Source organism: Mesocricetus auratus, unplaced genomic scaffold (genome assembly GCF_017639785.1).
Source record: "Mesocricetus auratus isolate SY011 unplaced genomic scaffold, BCM_Maur_2.0 Super-Scaffold_6730, whole genome shotgun sequence".
In the NCBI taxonomy this organism is placed as follows: Eukaryota; Metazoa; Chordata; class Mammalia; order Rodentia; family Cricetidae; genus Mesocricetus; species Mesocricetus auratus.
In genome coordinates this window covers 117,896,164-117,910,847 of record NW_024429184.1, presented here as the reverse complement: position 1 = coordinate 117,910,847, position 14,684 = coordinate 117,896,164, and the positions used below count along the sequence as shown (strand labels likewise).

At 38.4% G+C, this 14,684-nt stretch overlaps 1 protein-coding gene across 9 annotated transcripts in view; it reads left to right on the top strand.

Moving 5' to 3' along the window:
* LOC101832879 (ankyrin repeat and KH domain-containing protein 1) overlaps window positions 1-14,684 on the top strand; it is a 103,805-nt gene that overhangs the window by 67,960 nt on the left and 21,161 nt on the right. For 8 of the 9 annotated variants that reach the window (XM_013112718.3, XM_040741952.1, XM_013112717.3 and 5 more), the window contains 8 exons: window positions 1,076-1,218; window positions 1,513-1,726; window positions 4,784-4,959; window positions 5,153-5,315; window positions 7,122-7,217; window positions 8,055-8,171; window positions 12,547-12,715; window positions 13,690-14,143. In XM_013112718.3, coding sequence (XP_012968172.1) covers window positions 1,076-1,218; window positions 1,513-1,726; window positions 4,784-4,959; window positions 5,153-5,315; window positions 7,122-7,217; window positions 8,055-8,171; window positions 12,547-12,715; window positions 13,690-14,143 — 1,532 coding nt within the window. Of the gene's footprint in view, window positions 1-1,075; window positions 1,219-1,512; window positions 1,727-4,783; window positions 4,960-5,152; window positions 5,316-7,121; window positions 7,218-8,054; window positions 8,172-12,546; window positions 12,716-13,689; window positions 14,144-14,684 lie in introns of those variants that run through there. The other variant, XR_005875771.1, reaches the window with a different exon arrangement.

The following is a 14,684-nucleotide window of genomic DNA, read 5'->3' as shown; positions in this document are numbered from 1 at the left end:
CTACATGTAAAATAAGTTCAATAAACCAGTGGTTCTCAACCTTACTAATGCTGAAACCCTTTAATACAGTTCCTCACGTTGTGGAGACCCCAACCATAAAGGTATTTCATTGCTACTTTATAACTGTAATTTCATGCTATTATGAATTGTAATGTAAATGTCTGTTAAGATATGCAGGATGTTTGATATGGGACCCCTGTGAAAGGGTCAGTCAACCCCTGAAAGGGGCCGTGACCCACAGGTTGAGAACAGTTGCCATAGACTTCTTGAGGACTGAAATACATTTATTTAAGCATAATGGAAATAGGAATATGTTTTTACCCATAAAAATAAATACAAATTGTCTTTATTTCTGCATTTATTGGCACTCAGTCAAGTACAATTCTAACATGTATAAAATACAAATCTATTGCTTACTGACAAATGTAAAAGACCTTATTTCACTATTACTGGGATTTTGAAGCTCTGAATTTCTTTTCCCTGCCTGGCCATGGGTTTTTAGGACAAGGTCTCATATAGTCCAGGCTGGCCTTCAACTCCTTATAGCTATTGAATTCCTCATGTTCCTGCTGTCATCTTACAAGCTGGGGGATTACAGGTGTGTGCCACTGCACAAAGCCCAACACTCTGAATGTATTTGTTTGAGTCTCTGTCTCTTATGTCACTGAAGGTAACGTTGAAGTTGAAGCAATTCTTCTGATTCACCATCCAGAGAGCTGGGATTATAAGCATGAGCTACCACACAGGCTCACAGTTTTTTGTAACTTCTTGATAAGAAATCAGGCTGGGCATGGTAGTGAATGTTTATAATCCTAGCACTTAGGCTGAGGCAAGATAATTGCTTCAAACTCCAGGTCAGCCTTGATTGCATTAACAAGACCCTGTCTCTAAAATAAATATGACCACCACAAAGAAAAAAGAAATTGATACTTTAATGCTTAAGGCCTAATAAAAATATATTTAAAATGTCATATATTTAGAAGAAAATCACAGGTCCTCTTTATTTGTGTTTCCTTCATTTTAAGTTGAGTACTAGGTATAAACTTGGTTTCTCTGTCCATATTTTACTTTGTAGGTGGTAGATTTGCTGCTGGCCAGAGGAGCCAATAAAGAACATAGAAATGTGTCTGATTATACCCCACTGAGTCTGGCTGCATCTGGAGGATATGTGAATATTATTAAGATTTTGCTTAATGCTGGGGCAGAAATTAATTCAAGGTATCACCTGTTCGTTCATCTTATCATTCATGATTTCTGAGTTTTTAACCTTAGGGTTAAACATCTTAAGTAGGAATTATGTTGATTTTTTTCATTGTTCTTTCCTCCTGTATTTCATCCTAAGCACAGTTTCCTGTAAGAGTTATGTTTTAAATTATGAGATTTTTTTCGATTCCTGATTTAGACAGATCTACTCATCTATGTAGAAATCTTTCTTTATTGACATTTTTATCTGTCATGCTTTTTTAAAAAACAAGGTATTATACTAATTTTCTGAGCACATTTCTTTCTTAGGACTGGGAGTAAACTAGGTATTTCTCCCCTGATGTTGGCTGCAATGAATGGACATGTTCCTGCAGTGAAATTGCTGCTTGATATGGGCTCAGATATTAATGCACAGATAGAGACCAATCGTAACACAGCTCTCACGCTGGCCTGTTTCCAGGGCCGAGCAGAAGTAGTGAGTTTGCTTTTGGACCGCAAAGCCAATGTTGAACATAGGGCAAAGGTAAGAAATTTTATAATTTGTCAACTTTTTCAGCTTCAATACAGCATTTCAGCTCATCCCCAGTGCAGGTTTAGGGAATTAAATAAATAGTGCCAGTGATACACACTATTAACATTTTTTTAATTAACTTTAATGAGATATATACTTACCACTGGTAAAAACCCTAAACAAAAAAAATTCATGGATGATAAAATTTGGGCAACTAAAATCTGGTTTGACTGATAAATTCTGAGAGATTCATGACTATTTAGAATTTAGAAATAGCAGTGCTTTGAATTTCTTTACCTATAAATACTAGGTACTTAAGCTAGGTGCAAGTTTTTTAAATGACATGACATCTGAAACATGTCGTTTAAGATTGGAAAATCTGAATGGAAATTTCATCTGTCTCATTTCTAACAGTTAATCTTTTTCCTTTTTCTTTTTTGAAACAGGGTGTCTTTATTTAGCTGTCCTAGAACATGCTCTCTTTGTAGACAAGGCTGGCCAGAAATCCCCCTTCCTGTGCCTCCTGAGTGCTGGTATTAAAGGCATGTGCCACCACTCCCAGCCTTTTCATTTTCTATTTTTATTTATTTATTTAGGTTTTTCCAGACAGGATTTCTCTGTGTAACAGCTCTGGCTGTCCTGGAACTTACTTTGTAAACCAGGCTGGGCTAGAGCTCACAGAGATCCACCTGCTTCTGCCTCCCAAGTACTGGGATTACAGGTGTGTGCCACCACCGTCCAGCTTATTTTTTAATAATCTAAGTATATGAATGATTGTCTACATGTGTGTGTGTGTGTACTGTGTACATGTCTGGTGATTGCAGAGGCTAGAACAGCTTGTCAGGTTCCCTGAAACTTTAGTTACAGGTGGTTGTGAGCCATGATGTGGATGCTGGGAACTGAATTCAGATCATTTGCAAGAGGAGCTAGTGTTCCTAACTGCTGAGCTGTCTTTTCAGTCTCTCAGTTAATATTCTTAAAATGTATTGCAATATCATGAAACCCTGCCTAAAACAAAAAGTTTGAGGGCTAGAGAGATGGCTTAGTGGGTAGGGACATTTACCTATTAGCCTGATGATCTGTGATCCCTAGAACCCAAGTTGTTCTATAGGTGTGTCATGGCATGAGCATCACCTCCGATGCATATACATAATAATTTAATTAATTAAAATGTTTGTTTAAGAAAATACAACTGGGCAGTGGTGGTGCATGCCTTTAGTCCCAGCACTTAGGATGCAGAGGCAGTGGATCTCAGTGAGTTTGAGGCCAGCCTGGTCTACTGAGTGAGTTCCAGGACAGCCTCCAAAGCGACATAGAAACCCTGTCTCGAAAAAAACTAAAAAGAGAAAAAAATAAAATACAAACAGGCCAATAATTTGTAGGAGATTATATCAGCAGTCAAACATTTTCCCAAAGCCCAGAGCTGACTGTTACACTGGTGGACTCTTCAAAGAAATTGAGGGACAGCTCCTTCACTCTTTCATGCAGCATATAATTAGCCTTGATCATGTTCCCTCTCCTAATACCCTCTCCTCCTTCCTACTGGACCCCTTCTTCCCAACAAGTCCTTCTCTCTTTGTTTTTGTTTGTTTGTTTTGTTTTGTTTTTCAAGACAGGATTTCTCTATGTGACTCTGCTGTCCTGGAACTTGTTTTTAGACCAGACTGGCTTCAAACTCACAGAGATTCGCCTGCCTTTGCCCCACATGCTAGGATTAAAGGTGTGCGCCACCACCACCTGGCTCCTATTTTCTTTTTAAACATTTTGTATTACATTTATTGTTTATTTCCTTGTATGTGTGTGTTCCTCCTGTATACACAAGTGTGTGTGTGTGTGTGTGTGTGTGTGTGTATTTCATGAGCAAGGGTAAGGGGGTTTATTTACTTGAGCAAGGACACATTACCTACCAGTGGTTACATCACTGAGGAATAGGTAGCCCTCTCTTCCAGAAACAATTAACTCTCAGGGAGGGGTGGAGCTTTATGAGCCCCTCTGCCATCTAGAATGGAATATTGATGGTTCAGTCCTGTGTAGATAGCCACTGTTGCTGTGATTTCGTGGGTACAGTGGTCATGTGACATTCAAAAGATAGCCTTTTCCTTTTTAATCTCAAGTATTATTGTAGTCTATTCACCTATTAAAAGCCCTGGGATGGCCAGGTGGTGGTGGGGCACGCCTTTAAAGTCCCAGCACTAGGGAGCAAGAGGTAGGTGGAACTCTGTGAGTTCGAGACCAACCTAGTCTACAAGAGCTAGTTCCAGGATAGCCTCCAAAGTCACAGAGAAACCCTGCCTCAAAAAAAACAAAAATAAAAAGCCCTGGAATGATGCATAGTGTTTAGAGACTAGTATTTGTTTATTTGTTTTCTTTCATTTTGGTTTGGGGATTTTTTTTGGAGACAGTAACTCAGGCTTGACTTGAACTCAACCTCCTAACTCTACCTCCGCAATGCATGGATTACAGGCACCATGCCTGGCTTAAAAGGTGTGTTTGATAAAAAGTCAGAGGCCAAGCATGGTGGCATAGTCATGGAAGCTAGGGCAGGAAGACTTTGTGTTTGAGGCCAGCCTGGTCTATATAAGTAAGACTCTTTCAAAGGGATAGGAGTGAAAGAATGTGCAAACTGACTCTGTAATTCTAGCTCTCTCAAACTCAAATCTTCCTGCCTTAGCCTCCTGAGAGCTGAGTTCAAACCTTTGCACCTGGCTTTGCTTTCCTTCTTGCATAAGATTATGAATGAGTGTACCCTGGCAAGCCTCATTAATTCTAACAATTCTCACTTGCTAATTAGTAAGATTTATTTTTTCATGTATTTATTTATTTGGGGTGCTGTAGAGACAGGGTTTCATGTGGTCTACACTATAGACTACCTTGAGCTCCTGATCCTTCTGATTCCACCTCCCAAGAGTTGGGATCACATGAGCAACCACAAAACTAATTTAATACAATTAAAAACAGAATGTTATTTTGTTTTTTGTGTGAGAGAAAATCAGAAGTAGAATGCCCTAAAATATGAACTGGTTTATCCTTATTATGTAATTTCATTGTGTTCTTTACTGATTTAAACAGACTGGTCTTACCCCCTTAATGGAAGCAGCTTCTGGGGGCTATGCAGAGGTTGGAAGAGTTCTCCTTGATAAAGGAGCAGATGTCAATGCTCCGCCTGTGCCTTCCTCAAGAGACACTGCTTTGACAATAGCAGCAGACAAAGGCCATTACAAATTCTGTGAGCTCCTGATTAACAGGTAGGTAAATTTCTGTTGATATGTAGGATACCTATGTTCCCTTTCACTTTCTGTGGACCTTTAAAAGTAACTTTAACAACATTTTTAAAACAAATTGTTGTACGGTTAAAAAAAAAACAAATGCCTACATCTTGTAATTATATAAAATGTCAGCCTCTTACATTAAACAGACTGTTGATATTTTTCTTTATAGGGGAGCCCACATTGATGTTCGTAACAAGAAGGGAAATACACCACTTTGGCTGGCATCCAATGGTGGTCATTTTGATGTAGTACAGTTGTTAGTGCAAGCAGGTGCTGATGTGGACGCAGCAGACAACCGAAAAATCACACCTCTTATGTCAGCATTTCGCAAGGTAATATAACATATAGGGAAAAAATAAAACTTAATAATTTTAAAATGATTATAAGTTGAAAACTTGTGCAAAATATAAACCGATGATAGGGAATTAAGTATATCTGCAGATAAAAGTCACTGCTGAGAGGCAGTGATGGCACATGCCTTTAACCCCAGCATTAAGGAGGCTCTCTGTGAGTTCGAGGCCAGCCTGGTCTACAAAACGAGTTACAAGACAGCTAATGCTCATACAGAGGAACCCTGTCTCAAAACAACAAAAAAACAAAACAACAAAAAAACCACTAAATTTTTAATTAAAGCCTAATTTAGAGCAAGAAACATAAATCTTACATAGTTTAATGACTGTATCAATGCACATACCGTGTGCTTCATACCCTGTAAAGGTAAAAGGTACTTTCCTAACCCTAGATGCTCTAGTATCTGTTTTCAGTTAATTTCTTGCCCCAGAGGCAACCACTTTCTATTTTCTTGTCTCCCCTAGAAACAGACTAATGTCTTTTTGTTGTTGTTGTTGTTGTTGTTGTTGTTGTTGTTGTTGTTGCAGTTAAGAAGCCTGTTTGGGGGGGGCTGGAACGATGGATCAGGACCTCTGGAAGAGGTCCTGAGTTCAATTTCCATCAAACACATGGTGGCTCACACCATGTAATAAGATCTGGTGCCCTCTTCTGACCTGCAGGTATACATACAGACAGAACACTGTATATATCATTAATAAATCAATCTTTAAAAAACATTTTGAAGAAAACAAAAATTAGAAGCCTGTCGGGGGCGGGGATTACTTTTGCTGTTGTTTGTTATGTGTGAGTGTCTGTCTGTCTGTGAATGGAAGTCAGAAGACAACCTGCAGAATTCCATTCTGTCCTTCTATGTGGGTCCTGGGGAATTATATTCGGATTGTCAGGCTCTGTGGCAAGTGCCTTCACCAGCTGAGTCATCACACCAATCTGCGACAGACATTCTTGAGGATGTTTTAGGACCCTGATAGGCAGGGAAACTTTGCAAGCTTTGTTGTATAAAGTAGATGTGCTTCGTCTTTATTATCTATCATTCAATCCCCAGTAAAGCCATTTAGAAAGTGTTTTAATCCCAACACTCAGGAGGAGACGCAGGTGTATCTCTGAGTTTGAGGCCAGCCTGGTTTACAGAGTGAGTTCCAAATTAGCCAGGGATACACAGAAAAACCCTGTCTTAGAGAAAAAGAGTTTTATCTATATACAAGTCATGAAGCTCAAAAAAATGTCATAGACCACCTTGTTCATTATTAGTAAGAGGAAACCCAAATAATGCTTTGAAACCTAGAAAATTGGTGTTCACAGACTTTATGCATAGATTCATTTCACTTTGCCCATTTTTACCTCATTAGTAGATTTATTATATAAAATGCTATTTTCAACAATACTTTCCTGCTTTCTGTGGGAAATGGGATAATTAATGTCTTATCTGCCATATACTCTTTGCTTGCTTGCTTTGTTTTTTGGGGTTTTTTGTTTTGTTTTGTTTTTGTTTTGAGATATGGTATCTTTATGTAGCCCTGACTGTCTTAAAACTTACAGTGTAAACCATACATACATCCATCCATCCATCTTGAGTGTTAGAACTAAAGACATGCACCACCATGACCAGCCTGCCACCATATTTCCTTCACCATGTTATACTTACCTTTTCTGTTTATAAGCCAGTGTCCATATTTTTATAATTTTAAGTATGAATTTAGTAGACTATTTTAAAGTGTTAATTTTAAGTTGTTAAACATGGGTAAAATTTCAAAGGATTCTTTTGATTTTGGTCTGTTTGTTTTTTATAGGGCCATGTAAAAGTTGTTCAGTATTTGGTGAAGGAAGTCAATCAGTTTCCATCTGATATAGAATGCATGAGATACATAGCAACAATTACAGATAAGGTAAGTTTACTGTGTTATTGAAGTACATTTTCATTCCTTGGCATTATATGCCAAGAAGTATAATTAAGAACTTGTTTCCACTGGGCATGTACTCGGTGATAAGAGTATGTGCTTAGCTGGCAAAAGGCCATGGGTTCAGTCCCCAGTACCGTTCTTTTTATCGTCTAAAAGTTAGAACTTGGGTCTTGCTGGGTGTTGATGGTGTACACCTTTAATCCCATCACCGAGGAGGCAGAGGCATGAGGATATCTGTGAGTTCCAGGCCAGCCTGGTCTACAGAGTATGTTCTAAAACAGTCAGGGCTGTTACACAGAGTAGCCCTGTCTCAAAAAGCGCCCCCCCCCCCCCCCCCAAGAAAAATGTAAGAAAGATGCCTTTGTCTTACATGGTGATGAACACTTATAATCCCAGTGCTTGAGAGGAAGAGGCAAGAAGATTTCTAGAAGTTTGAGGGCAACCAGAGCTATATAAGATGTTGTCTCAAAAAGAAAAAAAAAAGCCTTATTTTTTGCCAAATGTGGTAGTTGCATACCAGTAGTTATCACACTTGGTTCAGAGAAAGGAGGTTCAGCAACTCAAGGTCAAAGCCGGCCTTAATGGTTTAGTGGGTTGGAGGCTAGTTTGGGCTGAGATACTGTCTCAAGAAGAAAAAAAAACGTTAAAGGTATTTCATTCTTATGAAAGATTGATGCAGGACTGAAATCAAAGTTTAATTTGCCTTATCCAATTTTCAGTTGTTTAAGGTTTAACTTATAGACCTTTCTATTCAACTCCACTTACATTGGACCCTTTATTTTAAATATTTTTATAATTATATAATTGTATTTTGGCCTGCAGGAACTGCTGAAAAAGTGTCACCAATGTGTTGAGACAATTGTGAAGGCGAAAGACCAGCAGGCTGCAGAAGCAAATAAGAATGCAAGCATTCTCCTAAAAGAGCTTGATCTGGAAAAGGTGAGAGGTGGGAAGAGCGCCGTGATAGGTATCAAAGCCGGGGTGATTTGCTGTCTGTGTGAGTAGTAGTCTAGCAAAATATGACTAAAGGAATTCTTAGTAGACTTTGTAAAGTTCTTATATTCTCAACTATCAAAATAAATATTGGGACCATATAATTGAGGGACTAGGTTTTTTTAGTCAAGTCTGTTTATCACATCACATCACTGTTTTAAGTTACGTGTTTTTAACATTAGTCTGAGAAGTACAATAAAGCATTGAAAATCATTTGTTTATTATAAGATTTGGACTAAAGTGGCTTATTACCCTAAAGAGTGTTTAAGGGTTAGAGGTGGGACTTAGGGATAGAGTGCTTGTCTAGGCAATGAGGGAAATCCTAGGTTTGTTCCCCAGCACTGTCAGGATGTATAAGACAATGAAAAAGGTTTTAAGAATTAAAAGCCTAGTTTGCCTTTCTGACACTCTTTCTCAGAAAGAAATAGAAATGTCTGATAAATAGGTGAAAAATGCTCAACTTACTAATAAAGAGCTATCTAGTGAAAGACTAGCTGGATATAGTGGCACACACCTGTAATCCTAGTACTCAGAGGGTTAAGTAGGATGATTAGTTTAAGGCCAACCTGGTACTACTAAATGCCCTGTCTATAAATATCAATCCAATCAGGGCCAGGCCTGGTAATGCACACCTGTAATCCCAGTACTCAGGAAGCAGAGACAGGTAGATCTCTGAGAGTTTGAGATCAGCTTCATCTACATAGTGAGTTCCAGGCCAGTCAGGGCAATATAGTTAAACTATTTCTCAGAAGTAAGTAAGGAATGAGAAAGTGAGGGAGGCTAAAGTATTTGAGCAGAGAGAGCTGGAGAGATGGCTCAAGAGTTAGGAGCACTGGCTGCTCTTCCAGAGGTCCTGAGTTCAATTCCCAGCAGCCACATGGTGGCTTACAACCATCTGTAGTGGGATCTGATGCTTTTCTAGTGGGCAGGCATGCATGTGAACAGAACAGTATATACATAATAAATTTTAAAAAATATTTTACAAAGTATTTGAGCAGATTCTCAAAGAATAATTACCTCTCTAGTATTATTTCCACAAATGAATAAAAAGGATATATATTCTTTTTTTTTTAATCTCTTTTTATTTGGTGTACATTGATTGTTGTTTTTCCTGCATGTGTGTCTGTGTGAGGGTGTTGGGTCCACTGGAACTGGAGTCACAGACAGTTTTGGGCTGTCATGTGGTGCCGGGAATTGAACTCAGGTCCTCTGGAAGAACAGCCAATGCTCTTAACTGCTGAGCCATCTCTCCAGCCAAGGATATATATTCTTAACGGTCCATTTTTAGAAATCCAACAAAAGGCAAATACTCAAGATGATGTGAGTAGGGATGGCCACCAAAACCGCTCAATAGGTAAAAGCTCTTACTGCAAAGCTTAGCCAGAGTTCAGTCCCCAGCACCCAAATAAAGGGGAAAGAACAACTCCATAAAACTGTCCCATGTTATGCTGTGCATACACACACATTTATGATAATACTTTTAATAGTAGTAGTAGTAATAAATTTAAGATAAAAAATGTGAGTGTATAAGGATGATCATTGTTGTATTATAATGGGCAAAACCAAAAACCTTAAAAACCTTGTCATCAGGAAATTCATTTTAATACTTTCACGTACTTGATTGCAGAAACCAGACTGGGAAAGAAGTTATATGCATTTTTGTTTTTATTTTTTAATTTTGATTTTTGTTCGTGTTCTGAGACAGGACCAAGGTTAACCTCAAACTCACTGGCTGGGATTGAATTCATAGCAACATATTTACCTTGGCTTCTCAAGGGCTGCAATTTCAAGGGCTTATTTTGTTTTGTTCTTTTGTTGTTGTTGTATGTGTGTGGTGCTAGAGATTAGACCTGGAGCCTTGAACATGCTAGACAAGTAAGTATTCTACTCTCAGTCATAGTAGGCAAGCACTCTACCCCTGAGTTATATCTATCCCCAACCTTTTGCTTTTGTTTCAAGGCAGGATCAGGCCAAGTGGTAGCGCACGCCTTTATACAGAGACTTAGTTCCAGGACAGCCAGGATGGGTTACACAAAGAGGAAAAAAAATCAAGACAGCATCTTACCAAGTTTCCTGGAGTAGTCATATACTTGCTTTATGCTTAGAAAGGCCTTGAATTTGCGATCCTTAGACTCATCCACGCAAGCAACTGGAGTTATAAGCCTGTATTATCAGGCCTAGCTGAAACATTGTTTTTCTTTTGATAAGCCTTTTTTACATAATTTTCCTAGAAATATAAGCAACATGCTTTCTTTTATTCCAGACTTACTACAATGCTGAGCACCTGTTACTGTTGGCTGTTTCCTGAAAAGCTTAGTTTTTCATATTAACCAAGGTGTTAGCAAAGCCAAATGCAGTGAAGAGTTTTAAACATTTTTCATACAGTAATGAAAACTCAGGCTGGAGAGATGGCTCAGCCATTAAAGGCTAGGCTCACAACCAAAAACAAATTATGGAAAACTTATTTCTATGTTAGTCTTAGTCTCTTCTCAACTTTTTTTTTTTTTGTTTTGTTTTGTTTTGTTTTGTTTTTTGTTTTGACAAACCAAAAAGTTGGTTTATCAACCAACTTTTGACAAGGTTTGACAGCCTTGGCTGTCCTAGAAGGAACTCACAGAGATCCACCTGCCTCTGCCTTCCAAGTACTAGAAAAAAAACACCACTGCCCACCACCTTCTTGCCTTTTTTTTTTTTTTTTTTTTTTATGATTTTTCAAGACAGAGTTTTTCTGTAGTTTTAGAGCCTGTCCTGGAATTCGTGGAACTCAATCTGTAGACCAGTTTGGCCTCTTGCCTTCCTAGTGCTGGGATTAAAGTGCATCACCGCCTGGGTCTTCTCTACATTGTTACAGTGAAATTTGTCAGTCCTTTATAAAGATCATGGTAGCTGCATTTTAGACAAATATGTGCCATAAAATTATATTTTTATTGAGATTAAGTTCTTATATCAGAATTTACCCATTTCAAATTATACAAACCAGTGTAGTATATTCGTTGGCTTGTGCATTCCTAAATCACCATAATCTATTTTAGACCATTCTCCCCACATCCTGTTTGTTTTTCTCTTTTTGTGTCTCCCTGGCTGGCCTAGAACCCAGAGATCTGCCTGCCTCTGCCTCCCAAGTGGTAGGATTAAAGGTCCGTGCCACCATGCCTCGCCTGTTTTTTGGTTTGGTTTGGTTTTTAATTATATGTGTACAGTGCCCAGAGTCATCAGATCTCCCTAAAATTAGAGTTACAGACACCTGTAAGCTGCCCTAGTGTGGGTGCTGGGAACCAAACTTTGTGTCTCTTGTAGAGTAGTAACCATCTCTTCAGCCCTTCCTATTTATTTTAAACAGCTCTATTAAAGAATAACTGACAGAACTTTTACATATTAATATATGGTTTTATTTATTTCAAAATTCAGTTTAGCAATTTAGTTTCTATTTAGTAGTTTAGTTCAGAAGAAGGATTTTACTCTATTATACAAGCTGGCTGAGCTCTTCAGATGGTCTCAGTCCTCAGCTTCCTGAGCTCTGGGATTATAGGTGTACACCAGCACATCCGATCTGACTTGATGTCTTGCCTGCCACTACCACCTGTGCAGCAGGCTCTCCTGCGCTGAGCTGTTACCACTGCTTGTTAGTTCATTTTTCAACTAGGTTATTTGATCATTTGTGAATAAAAGAGATGTCTGTATATTTTAGCTATACATATTTTTATCAGATAAATTAGATGTATTTTTTGGTATCCTATATGTTGTTCTTTCACATTGTTGATGATCAGTTGAATCATAAAACTATTTAATTTTGATGACGCCCAATTTGTTTTTTTGTTGTTGTTGTTGTTGCTGCTTTTATAAGTGTGTTTGAGACTGGTATCCATGGAAAGTAAAGAACAAAAATATCATTTCATTTAGTATTTTTAAATTACTGTATTATTACAGCTGGAAAGATGGCTCAGCTGTTAAGAGCACTTATGTTGTTGCACTCGCTGAGAACCCAGGTTTAGTTCCCAGCACCCCCATTGGTGGCTTACAACCATCCATAACTCCAGTTCTAGAGGATCCTATGCTTTTTAATTTATTTTATTTTATGAACATTGGTATGAGGGTTTCAGATCCCTTTGAAGTGGAGTTATGTGAGTGCTGGGAGTTGAACCCTGGTCCTTTGGAAGAACAGCCAGTGCTTTTAACTGCTGAGCCATCTCTCCAGCCCCCATGCCTGCTTTTGACCTCAGGAACCAGGCATGCCAAGTGGTGGAAAGAACACCTACACACAACAAATCTAAGAAAAGTTTTCACATTATTAAATTTAACTATGCACACACTTTACTTGCAGTCAAGAGAAGAGAGCAGAAAGCAAGCTCTTGCAGCTAAAAGAGAGAAGAGAAAAGAAAAGAGAAAAAAGAAAAAAGAGGAGCAGAAAAGGAAACAGGAAGATGAGGAGAACAAACCTAAAGAGAATTCAGAACAACCAGAGGGTGAAGATGAAGAGGAGAATGATGAAGGTGAGAAAAAACAACTCATCTGAATGAAATATAAAATTATCCTTTGTTAGCATAGTAGATTGAACCTGTAATCCTATCACATAGGATGCTGAGACAGGATAATTCAAGGTCAGGCTAGGTTATAGAAAAAGACCCTGTTTCTAAATACACAAATAAATAATAAATGAAACTTAGCACTCTAGTTAAGGGTTTCATTACTTCATCTGAAATTGATAGTTGGCTTTTATAGTAAATGCTTTACAGTATAAACTAGTAAACAGAGCATGAAGGCTAGCATGACTTAAAGAGGTGGAGTGTAATTTAAGTCAGCCTGTAAAACACCTAGTACATATCAAAGAGTACAGTAAAAGGTTTGCCAGCTTCCCTTCAGATTCTTCTCTACCTGTAACTTCCCTGCTTAGCTAGGTTAAGGCTTAAAACTATGGAGGTTAGATTTGTCAGTTGAGGTGTTTATGATGCTGCCTGCTAGTTATTGGAATAGGCAATTAATTGTGTTTTACTTGAATTCTGTTTCCTCAGTACTATTCCAGATTTTTCCTAAATTCAAACTGTATTGTGGTTTTTGAACAGTTCATAGGACTTGTGTTATCAGTCTCAAGAATGCTAATGATAGAGCTGGAGAGACGGCTCAGTGGCTAAGAGCACTGGCTGCTCTTCCAGAGGACCCAAGTCCAGTTCCCAGCATCCACATGGCAGCTCACAACTGTTTGTCACTCCAGTTCCAGAAAATCTAGCACCCTCACACAGATATACATGCAGACCATTAAATAAATAAATCATTTTTTATAAAAAAGAATATTGATGATATATATATTCTACACCAACTTATACATCAGAATATTCTAACAATCTTCGTGAAAAGGGAAATATAACCTAAAAGATTGATTTATCATGAATTACTTCATATATTCTGTAAAGATTAGTTTTGGGATCTTTGACTCTCATTGTGATTTTTTTTTCCTTAATAATTTCAGTGGAACAAGAAATTCCCATAGAGCCTCCGAGTGCAACCACCACCACCACAATTGGAATCTCTGCTACATCTGCCACATTCACAAATGTATTTGGGAAAAAAAGAGCCAATGTAGTGACAACTCCCAGTACCAATCGGAAAAATAAGAAGAATAAGACAAAAGAGTCTCCTCCCCCGGCACATTTAGTTTTACCTGAACCACATATATCTTTAGCACAACAAAAAGCAGATAAAAATAAAATAAATGGAGAGCCTAGAGGTGGTGGTGCAGGTGGGAACAGTGATTCAGATAACTTAGATAGCACAGACTGCAACAGCGAGAGCAGTAGTGGTGGTAAAAGCCAAGAGCTAAACTTCACCGTGGATATGAATTCCACCAATGACAGAAGGGGCCCCTCAGTTCTCAGTCCTCAAGAAGAAAAGACAGTTGCTGCCACTTCCAAGACTCAGACACGGTAACTTTTTCTATTTCGTTAGCTCTATAGTCACTGCTCTTATTTCATGCCCAGCATAAAATTTCACAGTATGTTATCTAAGTACAAGTTGTATTAAGGAGTCTACAATATTATCTTGTCTCTAATATGCAGAACTAAAATTCACCTCTGTCCTCTTAATCATACGCTCATTGTAAAGATTCTAGATATTTTTATAAGATTTCTTTTTATTTTTTATTGTATATACAATCTTCTGCCTGCATGCCAGCAGAGGGCACCAGATCTCATTCAAGGTGGTTGTGAGCCACCATGTAGTTGCCAGGAATTGAACTCAGGACTTCTAAAAGAACAGTCAGTGCTCTTAACTGCTGAGCCATCTCTCCAGCCTCCTTTATAAGATTCTTAGTCTGCTGGAGATCCCCCCAAGGAGGGTCTCACCCTCCCAGGGGAATAATGTGGGGATTGGGTGGGGGGTTGGGAGGGTGGTAGAGGGAGCTGGGATTGACATGTGAAGCATGCATATTTCTAATTTAAATAAAAACATATTGAGGAAAAAAAAGAT